This window comes from Exophiala spinifera (assembly GCF_000836115.1).
Source record: "Exophiala spinifera strain CBS 89968 unplaced genomic scaffold supercont1.3, whole genome shotgun sequence".
NCBI classification, from domain to species: domain Eukaryota; kingdom Fungi; phylum Ascomycota; class Eurotiomycetes; order Chaetothyriales; family Herpotrichiellaceae; genus Exophiala; species Exophiala spinifera.
The window spans coordinates 3206656-3223854 of record NW_015622515.1 but is presented as its reverse complement, the minus strand read 5'-3'; the positions used below and the strand labels follow the sequence as shown (position 1 = coordinate 3223854).

Sequence of the window (17199 nt, the reverse complement as noted above, 5' to 3'; positions counted from 1 at the left end):
GTGTAGAGAGATGGTGCATCCGAACATGAGGGCCGGCACAACAAAAGATACAAAGCCGCTCGGGATCTGTAGTGGCCAATTAAGTGTGGGCTCGGCTCTTTCCTCGGTCAAACAGATTTTCCGATCCGGACCCGGGAGGGTGCTCGAGCTGGCGAGGCCAGCCTTTTTCAGCGGGGGCGCTTCCATGCTCTTTCTTCCTCCAACCCAATATCCACCTTTTGACTTCTTCAATCGTGCTCTCAAAAATTCTTTCGAGGCCTGTGCTATAGCCGATCCAGACATCGGATCCCTAGTCTCAACGGGCTGGTCTGCCGAAACCGTCTGATGGAGCCATGATGTGTGTGGCACTCCAAGATGTTGGTTTGGCTGGCGGACATGGCCTTTGGCGATCAGAATGACGGACGGGGGACGTCCCTCAGGCTAATGGGACACCATCTCTCGACTTCGGACGCCCCATTTGCTCTTCGCCATCTTCCAATCTGTCTTTCACTCCAGTTTTCTTCTCGTTCTTCTCAGACATCTATTTGCCTCGTTCCCCTTGTGAGCCCGAGGGACCAGGATTTCTTCAACTTATACAAAGCTGCCTCATTTCGTGCCATCGCCACCTCCCTGACCAAGCAAAGTCTTCCCCCCCTGCAGCGTGCTTTGACTTTCGACCCATACCCACCCTCTGACCTGCGCAGTGGTCTCGACTATTCTTGCCCAGTGGACACTGGAATGGGCTCCTGTCGCGACTTGTTGACCAGTGGCGGCTAGCGCGTGCACGCCGACATGTACCCTTGACCGACTATTGGTATCAGGACGTAGGAAATATCAGGGCCGTTTCTTCTCAGTCTTGCCAACCGCATTTCTGATGCACGACGACAAACGAGGTGAATCCTCAAAGCGACCACCACCGCGGCTGCCGGTCATTGCACCCAAGGATGACCGCTCGTCCTCGGCTAGCTCGAGTCGTAGTGGTCAATTAGGCCCAACCATTCCTCCGCGCGCCCGATTACCGCCCCGATCACGAACTGGATGCTGGACATGCCGCACGCGCAAGGTGAAATGTGACGAACGCCGACCAGAGTGTGGCCAGTGTAGTCGGTTGGGTCATACTTGCGACTACAGTCCGCGCCTATCATTTCGAGATGACACTCCGCGGGTGAGAGAGCGGATGCAGGATATCACGGTGGTTACAAACACCATATGGGACTGTAAGTCTTCTATATGGCGACGAAAGGGCTCTTACTGACCTCCAAATAGCCAACTCACCTGCAAGAACTGACACCAGCGCCGGGTCTGTACCAGTAGATGATCTGCCACCTTTTGCGGCCTTGATGACCGACGAAGAACGAGAGAAAAAGGCGGAACACTCCAGTCCGGGCACATACAACGTGGTTGTCAATCAGGACAGTTTCCAACACCTGCCCGAGTACAACGACGAATCCGCCATCAAAAGAGAACCGGCTGTGCCTCTGCGCCGAGCGTCAATTGCGGCAACCCACGTAAGCCTTTCCGGACGGGACATCGCAGTTGAAGGTGTCCCGTTAGCAGGAGACCCCAATGTCGTCGTATTACCGAGATTTGAGGACATTGCACGACGCAACACATTCAGTTCGTCCAAGGACCTACACTCCCAGCTGTCTCCTCTCGCGAAACAAAGATTCATCAAGGAGGAGGAATCGGACGAGATTGCTATTGTGGACGAGCCGATGTCGATTATGGAAGATGGTTTCGACTCTGAGGGACAGCGATACTCTCGACAATTTCGGTACGTGGTCTGGAAACAACTGGTACCTGCGGAGCTTGATCAGATGGATGGGATGGAGCGATCCAGTGTTGAACTCTTGGAGACAGCTGCGCGGGTGTTTCCTCCGGTATAAAATTTCCATGGAGGATCCCACAATATTAATCGTGCTAATATTTTTCACAGTTACGACATGCTATGATGGCCCTTGCTGCGCTGAGTCTAGCTTCAACAGAGAGTAATTCTAGACTCGACGCGTTACAGCACTATCAGCAGGCTCTACCTGCACTCCAAAGCGTTCTAAGGGGACCCGATGATTTATCCTCGGATGGAGCCTTCTTGACCCATTTTTTGTTGCTGGTATACGAGGTGGGAATGGCTGATCTCGCACTTTTACGCACAGTACTGACGCACAAAATAGATTGCCGCGGCCGAAGCTGACAGTTCCCGTCTATGGTCCCAGCATCTCTCGACACTTCTACGGATTGCGCTGCTCCGACGTGACGTCTTTGGCGGCGAAAGATATCCTTTTGTTATCTGGTGGATCTGCAACATCGATCTGGACGCACTTTTCAGTGGAGCTGGAGGAGGCGAATTTGTTGGATACATGCTTCAACACGATAGTATACCTGGGCCCAGTTTTCATCTGCATCCCCTGGGCATGGACGGATCGAGCATTGTTTACAGCGGAGAACTGGAGTCATTGCCGACCATCTTGCAACTCGACTACGAAGTCACTATCCTGGCCGTTCGGTTGGCGATGCTTGCGCATGAATTCCGCCATGACACGACTTTTGCCTCCGCGGATTACTTACACAGGGTGCAGGCCGTGCAAATTCGCCAAAGTCGAATCTATGAGCTTCAAGAGTCTTTGCGGCAATTATGGCTCAATCCCGCCGTCGCAATGATTGGACAAATTGGTAACGGCCTCCCGGAGCGATCGATCCGGCTCTACGAACACGCTGCGGCGTTGTACCGTGCATGTATCCTCTTTTCACACACGTCGATGTGGCCTGGTCAAAGACTCGACACATCTCCCGACTACGACACGGAAATTGCAGTGGCGTCCAATCAAATTCTACAGATGACAATGAAAGCGCACGCCGAGGACAGATATCATTGTCGTTACCTGGTATTCCCTGTATTCATGGCAGGGTACTGCAGCACGGACGGAGGCCAACGCATGCAAGCACTTGATTTGATCCGTGCAATGGAGAAAAACAGTATCGGACGGAACACGAGTGTTACACGAAGGGCACTAGCTACAGTGTACGAGAAACAGAACGAACGCTTTATGAACACGGGACAAAGTCTCGATGTTGACTGGATGCAAGTCATGACCGAGAAGGAGCTTTTGGTAATTAACTTTGGTCTATGAAGCGCTGACTCCTGGGATTTACTATCATGTACATAATTCACGGCCGTTCTTTGTGTTATATTTTTTGCGCCGTTTTATGATTCCCCCGACCCAGAGGAGGAGATACCAAGGTGAGGAAGCACAGGATCATCCAAGTTTGGGCAAAGCGTACAAAAGGAGCTTTAATAAAAGCGTTGGTTTGGAATAATGGGGTGTTTGTTTAATCTGAGAAGGACGAAACTACAAGTAGCTATGGATTACAGCGTCAGCGAGGCTTGTGAAGTGGTAAGTAGATAGGTATATTCTAAGAGTGGACGAGTGAATCCACAGAAGATTTGACAAAGCACCAGAGTTATTCGGCTCGTTCATCCTCAGGGATGCGGTCAATCACAACAATCCCAAGAAATTCTGCTAAATTGGAAAAGCAGCAGGTCGTGAAGGTTATAGGAGCCTGAGCGTCCAATCGGACATGGACTGGTTGTTGTTGCTGGTAGTGTTGTTCTCCTAATTTGTCTTTCTTCTTCTGATTCGATCTGATTTAAAGGATATCATGTCATATCATGTATGTTACAAGGGAATAGCATGAACGGGCCGGCACCCCCCCTGGTCGCTCATACAATTCTACATTATTTTGTCCGTTGACAACACTCCCATGGCGCTTTTTCTTCAATGAAAAATACCTGAGTAATTCGATTCTACTGCTCAATAAGTGTATGCGCTCATGTAGAATGAAATTTGTCTTTGAACTGGTTGTAGAGCAGTGTAAACAATGGGTGTTGACCCGGGAAGGGGGCCGGGGGGGTGGTTGCCGGCCCGTTCATGCTAACCCCTTGTACATGGCTTGCTAGCAGTAGATTGACGCAGCACGTAAGTTTCCGGTCTCATGGACAGTACCGTCCCCCAACCAAAGAATCCCTATCCATTTCTCGCGAATGCACCCCTCCTTGGTAGGGCTACTCGATGGTTGATGGCGGATGTGGCGCATTATTGCCCAACGTTGATTTTTAAGTCGACTTTTGTGAGCGGCTATGTGAGTGACCGAGTGACATTACTGACTCGGCCTCGCTCGGAAAAACTCGATTTCTGCCAGATGCGGGAAAAAACCCAAAGAATTTATTTTCAAGGCTCTCGAGGATGAAAGAGGGGGCTCGCTTTCGTCGTCTCTCACTCTCTCGAGCGAGTGAGCAGGTATGGAAGGAGTATGTGCGTGATCTACTGTACAACCCGTTCGAGCATCTCGTGACAAGAGAGCGGTCTAGACTTTTTACCCAAGCATCTGCTGGCGCGTCACTACGAGCCTCGGAGAGAGGGGAGGATCAGTACTCAGCTGAATGATGGCGCATGGTCCACGGATGGTGTCCTGGTAGTGTCGATGCAATACAATGTTATTGGGGGTGCCGGTTCCGGAGAATCGGAAATACGGGTATTATGAGTGGGGGCGACAAAACCTTCTACAAGTAGTTAGTACATGGACGATCCAGACCACAATAGCTTCGCGCGGAGTGGGCTTCCTGTGAATACGAGTTCGTACGGAGTAAATCACTGGTAGAAGATACGAGTAGGAGGTCAGCTCTAACTTGCAGGACTTCGGCTTCCGGCTGATCCAACGGGACGAGAGGATTCAAGTCGTCGTATTCGAAGTTCGGCCTGATCTGCGCTTATCTTTGGAGGCATCGTACTTTAGGCACGGAGTCTTCCGGCTGAGATTAGTGTCGGAGGGGGGTGGCATGGCCGGGCCGGCAACTCCCTCCTGGTGGTCAACTCCCGTTATTTTACACTTTTCTTCACATACTTCACAGATGATTTTCATTTTACATGAGAACATACGCTCATCGAGCAGTAGAGTCGAATTATTCAGCACCGAAAAGAACGCGCGATGGCAGCGGTCACAACAAACAAAATAATATAGAAGTCTATGAGCGACTAAGGGGGGAATGCCGGTCCGCCCATGCTACCCCCTTCCCCTTGTACTACTGTACACGGATGGAGTCCGGAATACGGGATCCAGAGAAGAAAAAACTTACAACAGACAACAATCAAGAACCAAGATCGACGTGGCCCCCACTGCGCCACACGCCACAACCATGTGGGTTCTCTGTACGAACGAAATAGGCATAAGGATGCCGCACAGGCCTCTACCTCGCACAACTCCGCGGAGAGCATGAAAGTTTTCTTCAAGATGCGGGAAAAAAAGACAGCTACACTAAAGTCCCTGCAGGCCGTGACACAGGAACAGAACAGGTCGGTGCAGGACTCGTAGACCGAAACAAGGAATAAGGGACCCTGGTATGCTCTGTGCTTCTGGCAAAAACCTTCGCTTGTGAGAGGCATAGCAAGCAAGCGTACGAACATCCGCGCTCTTTTGCTCGTAACAATAAACAATCTGGCTGAACCCTCTCTCAGCCCATTCACACCATCGAGAGCATTTCCGACACGTTGCAGGACACTATTTTCTCGCATCTTGTACTATCATGCTACCATAGGAGCCTGATTTCCAACCCTGCCCTATCGCAGGACGCCCCTTTGAGAGGAAGTATTTTTTTTTTGTGTTGACAACCAGCCGCTAGCCACCCCTGAAACTCTTGGGGGGGCCGTCCAGCATCACTTGTGGTATGACCCTGTGATTTCATCGCTAATAGTATCTCGGTCACGGATTATGATGGCGGTAGTCTTCTTGGCAATATGAGCTAAGGATCTGGCATCCCCTTCCTGGTGGCGTCGCAGAGGGCATTTTTCGGGCATCTTCCAAAAATGCTTCACTCCCCTGCTCGAGACGCGAGGCTGGAGTATTAGGGGGCCAGAGAAATCCCTTCGTGTCGAGGGATCAATGTGGGTGCCCAGATTAACACTATGTATTGACTATCCATCTCTGGATCGACCAATTGAACGAGAACAAGATGTGTGAGTACAGTGTGCAAGTCCCATCAAGAAGCCAACAAACGTAATGTTTTCTCTGCGAGTCGATATTGCATGTTCTGGGTGGACAAATCAGTGCTTCTTGGTCTTATGCTCCGCCCTAGAAATTCGCACGGTGAAGTATACGATTCTGTGCGCCAAACTATTCGGTGCTGGCTCATGCCTGCGCATCTGCAAAAGTATGGTAAGTACATTTACATTCCTCAATGACTCGACCCTGTGGCAACAGATCGCCGTTGAAGACACGATCATGTCCAGATCATGTCTAAGTACGATTACCGGAAGCCATTGATAATTGCACTGGCAGGGGCAACGGTGCTGTCCGTAGCGTTTTACGCGTACACTTATACCACCACCAAACCACATGTTGAATCGACCCAGTCGCCGACTCTACATCGCAGCAATGCTGTCCGCCGACCCCGACATCGACGTCGCTGGCGCCCCGGATTTGCACCTAGACCTCTCAATTACGATCCCGCCCAACGAGCTGTTGACAACCTGGGACACCGCAATCATACGGGTGAAGGGTATGGAGAGTACCGCAATAACTGGTTCTTCTCAGAAACTACGGATACGGAAGGGAGTAATTTGACTCTGCTGCCATGCAATCTACGGACTATTTACGAACATCTCATGCGACATTCTCCGGAGCCTCTGTCTGCATACCAAGAAGACTGCTTGAGACTTCACGTCCACGGCATCTTCACCCAAAACTTCCTGCGTGAAGAATTTCCAGAAGGATATATCATAGGTGAAGATGCCTACATTGTCGCACAGAGCCTCGAGCTGCTAGGAGTGAATGAAGAAATCGTTCACGAAGTCCTCAAGGCTTTTGATTCTGGCAAGTTCCAACTCACCGAAGATTGGAATCCTTTGGAGGCACCACCAAACGGTCCAAATTATGATACGGTGCAGTCCGAGGAACAGGTTGAGGACATGGCCCCACGAGATGCTCTGCAGGCACTACGGAATCCGGCAGGAGACGACGATGTAGAAAGTGAAGTCTCTTTCGGCAACAACGAAGACGATGCCGAGGGTAGTCAAAATATGCTTGACCTGCTGTATCATATTGCCGGAGAGCAGGCACGGAGAGAGGGCTTCATACACCGCGGTGTCGAGTGCAACAACTGCGGCACGCATCCCATACAGGGCATCCGTTACCATTGTGCGAATTGCTTCGACTTCGACCTGTGCGAGAGCTGCGAAGCTGGTTCCGCCCATACCAGCAGCCATGTTTTCTTCAAAATCCGTATCCCTGCGCCGTCAAGAGGAGACATCAAGCAAGTGATGCCACCGTGGTACCCAGGAGACCCAAATGCGTTTCCTACTTCCCTTCCCAAAAATGTCTCGAAACCCCTCCTAGAGCAGACAAAGATGGATCGTACGGAGATGGACGCACTCTACGAGCAGTTCAAGTGCCTCGCAGGACGCTTCTGGCCTGCGGACCCGACCGGACTCGGGTATGCCATCGACCGGAAAGGTTTTGATTCCTACTTCATTCCTTCTTCTGCCGAGAGGCCCTCCGCCGCGAATCTAATCTATGATCGTATCTTTGCATTCTATGATACTGACCATAACGAGCTCATCGGGTTCGATGAATACATTCAAGGCCTAGCCCGCCTCCAGAAGAAGTCACGCTACGCTAGATTGGAACGTATTTTCGAGGGTTATGACCTGGATGCGGATGGCTACGTGGACAGAAAGGATTTTCTCCGAATGTTTCGCGCATATTACGCCTTGAGCAAAGAGCTGAGTCGCGAAATGTTCAACGCCCAAAAAGACTACGGCCTCAACGAGGAGGAAGAGCATGAGGTGGTTCATGGCAGCCGCCCGATCAGTGCTGCTTTTGGTGGTAGCACTCTCAATGGCCATGCTTCGAGAGCCGGGCAAGACAAAGAGCGAAGACCAACCGGTGATCTTGAGCTGGCCAACGGGTCCAGTGGTGTTCTTCAGCTTGAGAGTGGGATGCAAGGGGATCGTTTCCGTGCCATCGGAAACCTTGCAATTGGCAATCGGACCAGAAGTCATCCCTTTAGGTCCTTCAGGTCTAACCAGCCAGAAGATGAGCCTGTCATGTTGCTTCCAGGTGACGAAAACTTCATCCGCTCTGGCATGGAGGATGTGGATGAAACCTCTGAAGCGGAGCTTACTGGTCCAGACCCACCGTTACAGACTTACAGCTGGCCACCGCCCTTGACGCCGACCGTGGAAGACATCATCACAGCATTAGGGCACGAAGTAGCACTAGAAGAAATCACCGATCCTATCGACAGGACAAGAGTGATCTATGCCCAATCTGAACGTCTTGATGACGAAGCCGACCGCACAGAACAAGTTAGACGTGCGGAAGCTGTTCGAGATCGATGGCGACGCAGACAGTTCTATTTAGATGAGGAGGAAGGAATGTCAAAGCCTCCTGGGTACGCTGAACCAGACAGCTCTGATGAAGAAGGCCTACCGTCGGCCCTTAAGAAAAGCAGCGGCGAAGGCTCGGCAAGTCCCAGGAGACCATCTGTTCGATCTCGGTCGTCTTCCAAGGTGCGCTTCGATGATAGTGCCATCGATACAGACTACGAAACACGATCGAACGCCTCCTCCAGGAGTATTCCCGTCAATGAGCGATGGGGTGGTTATGAGCTTGGGCAAGCTGAAGCAGACATTGGCAAAGATATCCTCTATCAGGCTGTGCAGCAAGGGTTCAACGAGCTGCTGGATCCACTGTTCAAGGAGAAAGAAGATGAATGGTTGGAAGTTATTCGCACAAGAGCGAATCGCCATGAATTCAAAAAGGAGAGGGATGAGTACAAGAAGGCGCTCTTGGCCGCTGATGCACGATTGGACGAGGCTCTGCAAGAGGCTGATCAACTCCGAACGGAAGAGCTATTCAAGGAGGCTACTGCGGCGAGACCTGATGAGGACAAAAATGACACAACGAGACCTGAATCGAGCGTGGTGCCTGAGATGCACACAACTGCTGTGCACGACCCTGATGATCATATAGAGTTGATGTTTGGGAATCGTTTACCGAAGCCACACCGCACGCCAAATGACTCAGACCAGGAGTCTCGATCGGAAGTGTCCTATCACGACCCTACACTGCCACAATTCCGGCCCAGCTTCGAGGGTCGGCAGTCTTCTCCCGCGGTGAAGCCAAGGATTAATCCTCTTGCCGGCGATCCTGTTCGAGCAAGGGCACTGTACGACCTCTGGCGCCGGCATGATGAGATCGATGCTGAAGCAGATGAGCGAGGCGGACCTGCAAAACTCAGCTTTGAAGAGTTGAGACGAAAGATGGTTCCTGAGGATGCCATAGGCAATGCCCTAGGTGCAAAGGGCAAGTCTACGGGCGATGAGGACCCAGAAGGCTGGGAAAGTAGTGCTGATCTTGGAAGACTGGCGTTCATCGGCACATGGTTGGAAATGGCGAGTTTCTAGGCGAAGCCATTGCCGCACCCTCCCGACCCAGATGACTATTGGCGCTGGCACTATTATGACGAGCCAATCATGCTGAGGACAATCGTCTGAGAACCAAAAAAGATCAGCAGGCATGTACCTCTACGTGGCCGTGGGTTGAGAAAGATACGCATGAAGTGAAGTTTTATTAATTACGACGCCATGACAATAAAAACGATACCCCTGGTAACAATGCGACATTGCTTGGGGCGGTGGAAAAGGATTATTGATCCGTTATGTACCTGTATAGCAGCTGCGAGGGCACCGCATGGGTTTGGATGTTGTATCGGTAACAGAACCTGACAGGCGTCAACGACGTCGCCTGCGACGGTTGCTTCCATTGATGCGATGGGCAGGGTCAGTATCAGGTCTTCTTCTGTACCGTATTTTCCTAGTCGAGATCTACCCTGCAGCAAATATAATGTTGTCTGGTGAGCAAGACATCAATGCGCACGAAGCATACTAGAGATGTTTATACTGTAGTGCGGCCAGTGCGCCGAAGTGCCGAGATGGACGTTGTATGACTTCAGCACAGCCAGAGTCGTGCTTCTCTTCATCCATTCTGACCATCTGACCATATTCTCTCTTTTGCCAACGCATCCCACCCTGTCCCGCGCTTAACGGCGACAGCTAAGTTTGGTCACTGAGTTGTCAGGCTTGCCACTTCTCTATGGATACAGGGACGGTTTGAGTCGAGATCGCACCGAGGACGCCGCTAGTCTGCAAACTATGTCCAAGCTGCGTGCCAAAATTCGACCCCGATTGACAGGATAAGCAGACCAATCCCGTTTCGCAGTCTCGTCAGGTTCGAGGAGCGATGGGACTGAGTCGATGTCGACTTTGAATCAACTTAACACGCGTGGGCCAACGAGTCCAATCCACGGGACATGGTTGCGAGATTTGACTGGCCCGAGACATGATTGATGCTCGAAACCGACGAAGTCCTCTCTGTTTACTTTACCTCCTGGTCGTGGAGGGCCCAGGCGAGACTCTGTTCATTGTGGTGGGCTTATCCTCAGATATTTATCGTGAGTCCTTAAGTATGTTTAACAAATCTCTTGGTTTTCGACTGGTTGGAGGTTTGCTATGCCATAACCGCTGCACACAATGGCCTCGTTCGCTCATACATTCCTTCCACTCCGCCGGCCTCACAGTCTGAAGCGCAAGGCATGGTCGGCGCATCTCAGCCATACTCGTCGTGCGGTCGCCAGTACATGCACTTGTGACAAACCTCATGCCCGGCAGATGTCTCTGTGTTTAGTCTTGCCACGACATCGGTTCGGGTCAAGTCGGTTCAACACGGTCGTGTTACTCTTTCTGCGACTGTTCTATCACGCAGGCCCATTCGAGACGGTGGCGCCCACTACGACTGCAGTGCCGACACAGTCGAGCGCACCGTCGGCACAAGCTCCCAACGCGACAGACGCAGACGAACCCTCGGGCCTTGGCTGCGTCGGGCAGCCCGAGGGTTTCAACTCTTATCGAAAGTTTTCAACGCAAGAATGGCTCCGACACCTATCGAACGTCCCTGAGAACCTCACCGACTGGAAAGTCTGCTCGATTACCTGGATCAAGGCTCTTGCGTCACCCTTCTCACACGAGTTCTTGCAATTTGTCGTCCAGGACGTCAAAAGTGGTCAACGTACCCGACTTGCCGCCGGGCGTGAAGAGGACGGCGATTGGGTCCTCGTCGGGTGGAACTGGGCTTCGGGAGAGACACCCTCGGACCATTACAAACTTCCCTTGCCTTTGTTAAGTCTGGAGTTCGACGGCCATGAAAAAATGCCGAGCATGCACGCTTTGGCTGACGTTCTTGCAGCCACCACACGGCGACGGCCTCATTACAGGTTTCGACGAGAAATGTGCTGGTGGTATGCCGAGACCGTCTTGGAGGAGATGAGTGCAAAGTACGGCGGATCCGTGACAGAATGGCCGTGGTCTCGCTATAGGTACTCCTTTGTAGTCAAGACGAGCTTCATCCGGAGGCATACCCTAACCCAGCATGCTGAGGCTTTCAAGACACGACTGGCGGCCGAGATGACTTACTGAGACTACAGGTACGCAATAGCAGGGCCCAGTGGAGAGTACATTGAAGAGTTTGTACAGGTTTTTTTTTAACGGGAGACCAGACTCGAGCAATGCAGATTCAAGGTGCTGGTCCGACATGCCCGTCTTGAACAACGCCGTCCAGTATAGTCCTGGCATTTTCACGCATCGTTTTAAATCGGAGAGAGATTAGACACCGATGATGAGTACATGAATGCTAAGGTGCTACATCGTGAAATCATCCCCTCGTTACGTATAATAAGTCGCCGGGCACTTTTCTACGGGCACCTTACGAGGCTGTGGTTCAGCCTCGTCAACTGCGCCTCCCGACCATCAGCCTGTTCCGCGTCATCCTCCCACCACCACCCTCACCTTCACCTCGACCTTCACCTTTGCACAGCTGTGAATCATAACCTTCTCCCCCCTTCCAATCCCCCAAGAGCGATAGTAGAGCGCTATACTCCTATCGCGAGGAACACCCTCTCTCAATCCACCATGTCCGGCCCGGAAGTTCACCATCTTTTCCACGCACCCATCGCCGACCACTCGTTCTCTTCGGACCGCCAGACGCTCGCGGTAGCCAAAGACAACAATGTCGAACTCTACCACAAATCCGGGTCCAAATTTACATTGAAAGATGAGCTCAAGGGCCACGACAAGACGGTGACGGGTGTCGACATTGCCCCGAACAGCGGCATGATTGTGACCTGTTCTCAAGGTAAGCAACGGCAAGGCCCCTTTTTTTTCCCCTTACATTTCTGACTTGGTCGCTTTGCCCTTGCTTGTTTCTCCTCCTTGTTCTCTGGTGTCCTTGTTTCCTTGGGAAGAGTATTTGTGTGTTTCGCGCTGACCGACACACTCCGTGCGAAACCAACAGACCGCAACGCCTACGTCTGGGAACCTTCTCCGACGGGGTGGAAACCGACGCTCGTGCTCCTCCGCATCAACCGCGCCGCGACGTTTGTGCGCTGGTCTCCGTCCGAGAAGAAATTCGCCGTCGGGTCCGGGGCGCGGCTGATCGCCGTGTGCTACTTCGAGGAAGAGAACGACTGGTGGGTGTCGAAGCACCTGAAGAAGCCGATCCGGAGCACGGTGACGACGCTGGCGTGGCACCCGAACAGCGTCCTGCTCGCGGCCGGCTCGACCGACTCGCACGCCCGCGTCTTCTCGGGCTTCGTCAAGGGCGTCGACGCGCGGCCCGAGCCCAGCGTCTGGGGCGAGCGGCTCCCCTTCAACACCGTCTGCGGCGAGTACCTCAATGACTCGGCCGGCTGGGTCCACGCCGTGGCGTTCTCGCCGGGCGGCGACGCTCTCGCGTTCGCCAGCCACGACAGCAGCATCACCGTCGTGTACCCCAGCGGGCCCGACGCGCCGCCGCGTGCCATGCTGAGCATCTCGACCCAGACCCTGCCGTTCACGAGCCTGATCTGGAACGGCGACGCCGAGATCATCGCCGCCGGCTACGACTGCGAGGCGTTTCGCTTCCGTGGGACCGACGCCGGCTGGGAGATGGTCGGCAGCGTCGAGGCAAAGACTCGTCCGACCTTGGCCGGCGCGCGGGAAGAGTCGGCCCTGCACATGTTCAAGCAGATGGATCTCCGGGGCAAGGTCAAGGACGACACGCAGCTCAACACCACCCATCAGAACACCATCAACACCGTTAGGGTGTTTGAGGGCTCGGCGAACGGCGTGAGGAAGTTCAGTACCAGTGGTGTCGATGGACGACTTGTCATCTGGACACTCTAGAGGTACTCAAGATTGGTGAGCATGGCAAGGCATGGAACATGTATCTTCTACCTAGGTAGTGTATGGGGAGTGTACTGGGGCCCCTGAGCGTTCATAGAAACTCAGGTACATCCGAAGAGATGAAAGCGACGCAATGAATACATGTGAATCGACATGAAGTAACAACAAGTAAGATAGGCTAGGCACATTAGGCCTATTGCGTGTATCTCGTTGACTCCCAGATGACAACCATGCACTCAGGTCCTTCCTGGTAGTACGGACATGTGAATTTTGTAACTCGCTCGCTTTTCTCTGTGTTCACGATTCAAACAACAAGTACCCGAGAACACACGGCGCCGTACCTCGAAAACATGACACGACACGACGTGGCGTGGCATGGCATGGATAACAACACCAGTTTCAATCAGTCTTTCCTGCATACCCGTACCAGTCCAACTCTCATGAACGCTCGAGGTGACAGGTTCAGAGTGTGTCGTCGTCGTCGTCGTACTCGATATATGCGTCAAAATCGAGCATCATGTCCTCGTCGTCGTGGTCGTGGCCGTCGTAGTTGTTGTCGTCCACATAGTCATCATCATGCGGGTCGACGTGGACGGTCGTGTCCGAGTCATGCTCGTCTTCGCGGTGCTCCTCCACCTCTACCTCCACCTCGTCCTCGTCCCTCTCGATCGATTCATTGTACGCGTCGACGTCTACTACCGAAGAGCCCGTGGCAGAGACAGATTCCTCCGCATGCTGACCGTTATGGTCGCTGCATTGCATCACGCCATCATCAGAGCCTTGTCCGCCGCCCTCGATCATCGAGGATCCTGGCCTGAGTCGGTGGTCTTCGTGTTGGCCATGGCCCTGGATATTGGCGTTGATATTGGTATCGATGTCGGTGGTGGTGTTGTCGGCGCTGGTAGCGGTAGTGGTGTCAGTGTATGTATCACTCATCGTGGTGTCTGCGGTATCTTCTCTACTCATACTTTCTCCAATCTCGATATCAATGGCCCTCATTCTCAACGCAAACTCGCTTTGCAACCTCTTCAACCACGCCTGGAGGTTACTCGCTGTGGCCTGGCCAGCCGTGAAGCTATCCCTCGCTTGCACCAGCCGTTCGCGCAGATTAAGAATCAGCTTCCTGCGTCTTGCCTCGGCTGTGGCCTCGGGATTCCGTTTCTGAGCCTCGTTTCGCTCGTTCAACAGCCGCGATACCTTCTCAGCCACATCGATGACCGGCCCCGGCAGACCGACCACCTTGGCCAAAGCGAGGCCGTAGAACTTTTCATCCTCATAACCGTCAGATACCTTGTATTGCATCTTCATCTTGGACATGTCGGCGCTGATTTCAACTTCGAGATGCTGATTGACAACGCCTGCACGCTCGGCTAGGATTCTAGGCAAATCACGGAAATGCGTCACGAACCATACTAGCGCTTTGGACTCGACGAGAGCCTCGGCGATCGCAATTGCAATCGCCAGTCCATCTGTCGTGCTCGTACCACGACACAGCTCGTCAATGATGACGAGGCTCTGTTCGGAAATGGTACGTAGAATGAAGGCCATTTCGCGCATTTCGCCCGAAAACGAAGAAATGTCGGCTTCTACGCTATCGTCCGTCGAAGCACGGGCGAAAAGGTTTCTTATGATCGGGAGACTCGCGTAAATTGCAGGAACGAAACATCCCAGCTGCGTCATGATACTCACCAGTGCAATGCTGCGAATATACGTGCTCTTGCCACTCATGTTGCAGCCTGTGACGATCTGGAAGCGATTTTGCCGCGTTGCGTACACGTCATTTGGGACGAAGCGTTCGGCCTGGATCTTCTCTCGCAGAGGATGACGGCAGGCTTTGAGCGCGAGGGTGTCTGTTATTTCCGGACGAATGTAGTTGTTTGATACGCTCACCTGAGTGAGCGACGAAAGCATGTCGAGGAGGGCTATAGACTCGGAAATTTTGAAGAGAGGGTGAAACTCCGAGCGGACGGTCTCGATGAGTTCTCGGATGGCGCCGTCGCCAACATGTATGATATCGGCGTGGGCGTTGCGCAGCTTTTGATTCATTTTGACAAGCTCAAGAGTCTGGCATTCTAGGACCTTGGGCCCGTTAAATATGTTGATGAAGATTTCGGGAAGCGCTTGTCGCAAGGAGTCCTTGTATTTGATGCGTAGGAAGTAGTAGCGAGCCGTATCGAACTTGAGTTCGGCACATTGAAGACCGTGTTCATCTATGATTGTTGGCTCGGCCTGAAGGAAGCAAAAAGAGGCAACCGCTGCGACTTACCTTTCAGCGCCTCGACCATTTGGAAGACATCTTCATCGATCTCTTTGTACGTTTGGCGGGCTACGTCTAGCATAGCATTGATACCGGCCTGACCTCGATCAGCAGCGCTACACAGAAAAGAAATAAAACACTTACACGAATAGCATACACTCGCTGATTACGAAGATCTGTCGGCTTGGTCGAGTAACGGACATCCTCGTTAATTGATTCGGAAATGAACCGCTGAACTCCCGCATAGTTTTCTGGGTTACACAGCTTGACATAGCCTTAGGTACTTGCTTTTGATTCCTGATACGAAGAACACACCTGGTAGATATTCGATAATTCTTCACATTTGCTGCCACCGAGTGCTTGCCAGATCGGTGCAATAGAGTCGACAAAGGTTTTCAGCATCAGTACGTGGTTGACACATTGTTCCATATGGGTGAGGTCGGGTTTCGTGGACATGACAACAAGCTAGCAAAAATCAGTCTACATCAGATTGTGAGGGTCCTTGGCTCTGACAGCCGCAAGAATGCGATCACTGTCCACGAAAGACTTCAGAGCTATTGGAGGTCAGCAAGATGTCGACCATGGCCCTGGAAAGAATTCAATACCAGCACGAAGAGCAAATACTCTATGCTCTTCATTTGACAATTCCTCAATAGCGTCTTGTCGTTTGTTGATCTTCCCGACGTCAGTTGAAGGTTGAAGAATGTTAACTCTCAGAAACCGAGCGCCCATTGGGGTCAATGTATTGTTCAATAAGCCGTAGAGGCAGTCTCGGGACTTTGCGTTATGCACGTTTTGGACGAGCTCGAGCGATTTAATGGTGGACAAGTCCATCATCACAGAACCCTCTGCAGCTTCGAATCTGATGCGTAACGTCTTTGGAGCAAATATCTTGTGTAGTGCGAGCTCAGTGTATCTCATTGCCTGTAGCGTTAGTACAAATACATGTCTTTTGTCGCTTACATCACATACTGCCGAGAAACAGTATGTTGCACAGTGGTTGCCTGTAAGCGCGATCTTCAAGGCGTCAAGATCATCTGGAAACGCCAGAAATTCAAGGTAATCATGTCCAGCACTTTCCGACCAATGCTTCCTGTCAACGTCGTGCAGTGAGATATCGTTTTGGTCAATGTCAAGATTTTCATGTATGATAGAGACGAGTTTCGAGTCCGCAGCATTGGGCGTGTAAAGAATTTCAGAAGGACCATAGACGGAGATTTTGTGACAGGTGCGAGCATATGTTTGTGTGTCGGAAAACTGGCAGAGCACAGCTTCACAGGTAGAGATATCGACAAAAGCAAGACCAACAACGGGAGACAGACCGCGAGACTCAGTGACTGCACAGACGATCTCAGAGTTGGCATAGCCCACAGACGTCGATGCACGTCGGGACCGCGATCTCGCATTTGAGCCGCGAGCTGACCCACCTTGCATTCTGCGAGTGGGATGAGGAGTCATGGACATTGTTCGAGAGGCCATCTTTGTCGACCAACTATGGCACGACAAGGACCGGGGTGAAGAAGATTGAAGGTGAGGTGTGTTTGAACAGAGGACAGTGTGAATGCTCGTGATGTTTTTGGGAAGGTCCACCGAGCATCTTCCCCGCACGAGGCTGACAAAGTCAGGCTGCGAGGCTCCGTCCATATTTTTTTGTAGTCGCTCGTTCGAGACATCAGCACCAGCAAATCAGGACCA

The 17199-nt window shown here is 52.2% G+C and overlaps 5 protein-coding genes across 5 annotated transcripts; 4 read left to right on the top strand and 1 right to left on the bottom strand.

The window, feature by feature from the left end:
* Positions 1 to 853: 853 nt before the first annotated feature.
* Positions 854 to 3107, top strand: PV08_04909 (uncharacterized protein; the record flags this gene model as incomplete). The annotated part of the gene is made up of 4 exons (XM_016379253.1): positions 854 to 1196; positions 1246 to 1859; positions 1916 to 2098; positions 2151 to 3107. 4 exons carry the CDS (start codon positions 854 to 856, stop codon positions 3105 to 3107), a joined length of 2097 nt encoding a protein of 698 aa, XP_016237930.1.
* Positions 3108 to 6263: 3156 nt separating this feature from the next.
* PV08_04908 (uncharacterized protein) lies at positions 6264 to 9437 on the top strand (the record flags this gene model as incomplete). The annotated part of the gene is made up of 1 exon (XM_016379252.1): positions 6264 to 9437. The coding sequence occupies one exon, from the start codon at positions 6264 to 6266 to the stop codon at positions 9435 to 9437; it is 3174 nt and encodes a 1057-aa protein (XP_016237929.1).
* Positions 9438 to 10700: 1263 nt separating this feature from the next.
* PV08_04907 (uncharacterized protein) lies at positions 10701 to 11504 on the top strand (the record flags this gene model as incomplete). The annotated part of the gene is made up of 1 exon (XM_016379251.1): positions 10701 to 11504. One exon carries the CDS (start codon positions 10701 to 10703, stop codon positions 11502 to 11504), a length of 804 nt encoding a protein of 267 aa, XP_016237928.1.
* Positions 11505 to 11996: 492 nt separating this feature from the next.
* PV08_04906 (uncharacterized protein) lies at positions 11997 to 13247 on the top strand (the record flags this gene model as incomplete). Its single annotated transcript, XM_016379250.1, has 2 exons — positions 11997 to 12219; positions 12379 to 13247. 2 exons carry the CDS (start codon positions 11997 to 11999, stop codon positions 13245 to 13247), a joined length of 1092 nt encoding a protein of 363 aa, XP_016237927.1.
* A 462-nt stretch (positions 13248 to 13709) lies between these two features.
* Positions 13710 to 16983, bottom strand: PV08_04905 (uncharacterized protein; the record flags this gene model as incomplete). The annotated part of the gene is made up of 7 exons (XM_016379249.1): positions 13710 to 15457; positions 15514 to 15601; positions 15649 to 15768; positions 15820 to 15969; positions 16018 to 16058; positions 16110 to 16428; positions 16477 to 16983. 7 exons carry the CDS (start codon positions 16981 to 16983, stop codon positions 13710 to 13712), a joined length of 2973 nt encoding a protein of 990 aa, XP_016237926.1.
* Positions 16984 to 17199: the final 216 nt, after the last annotated feature.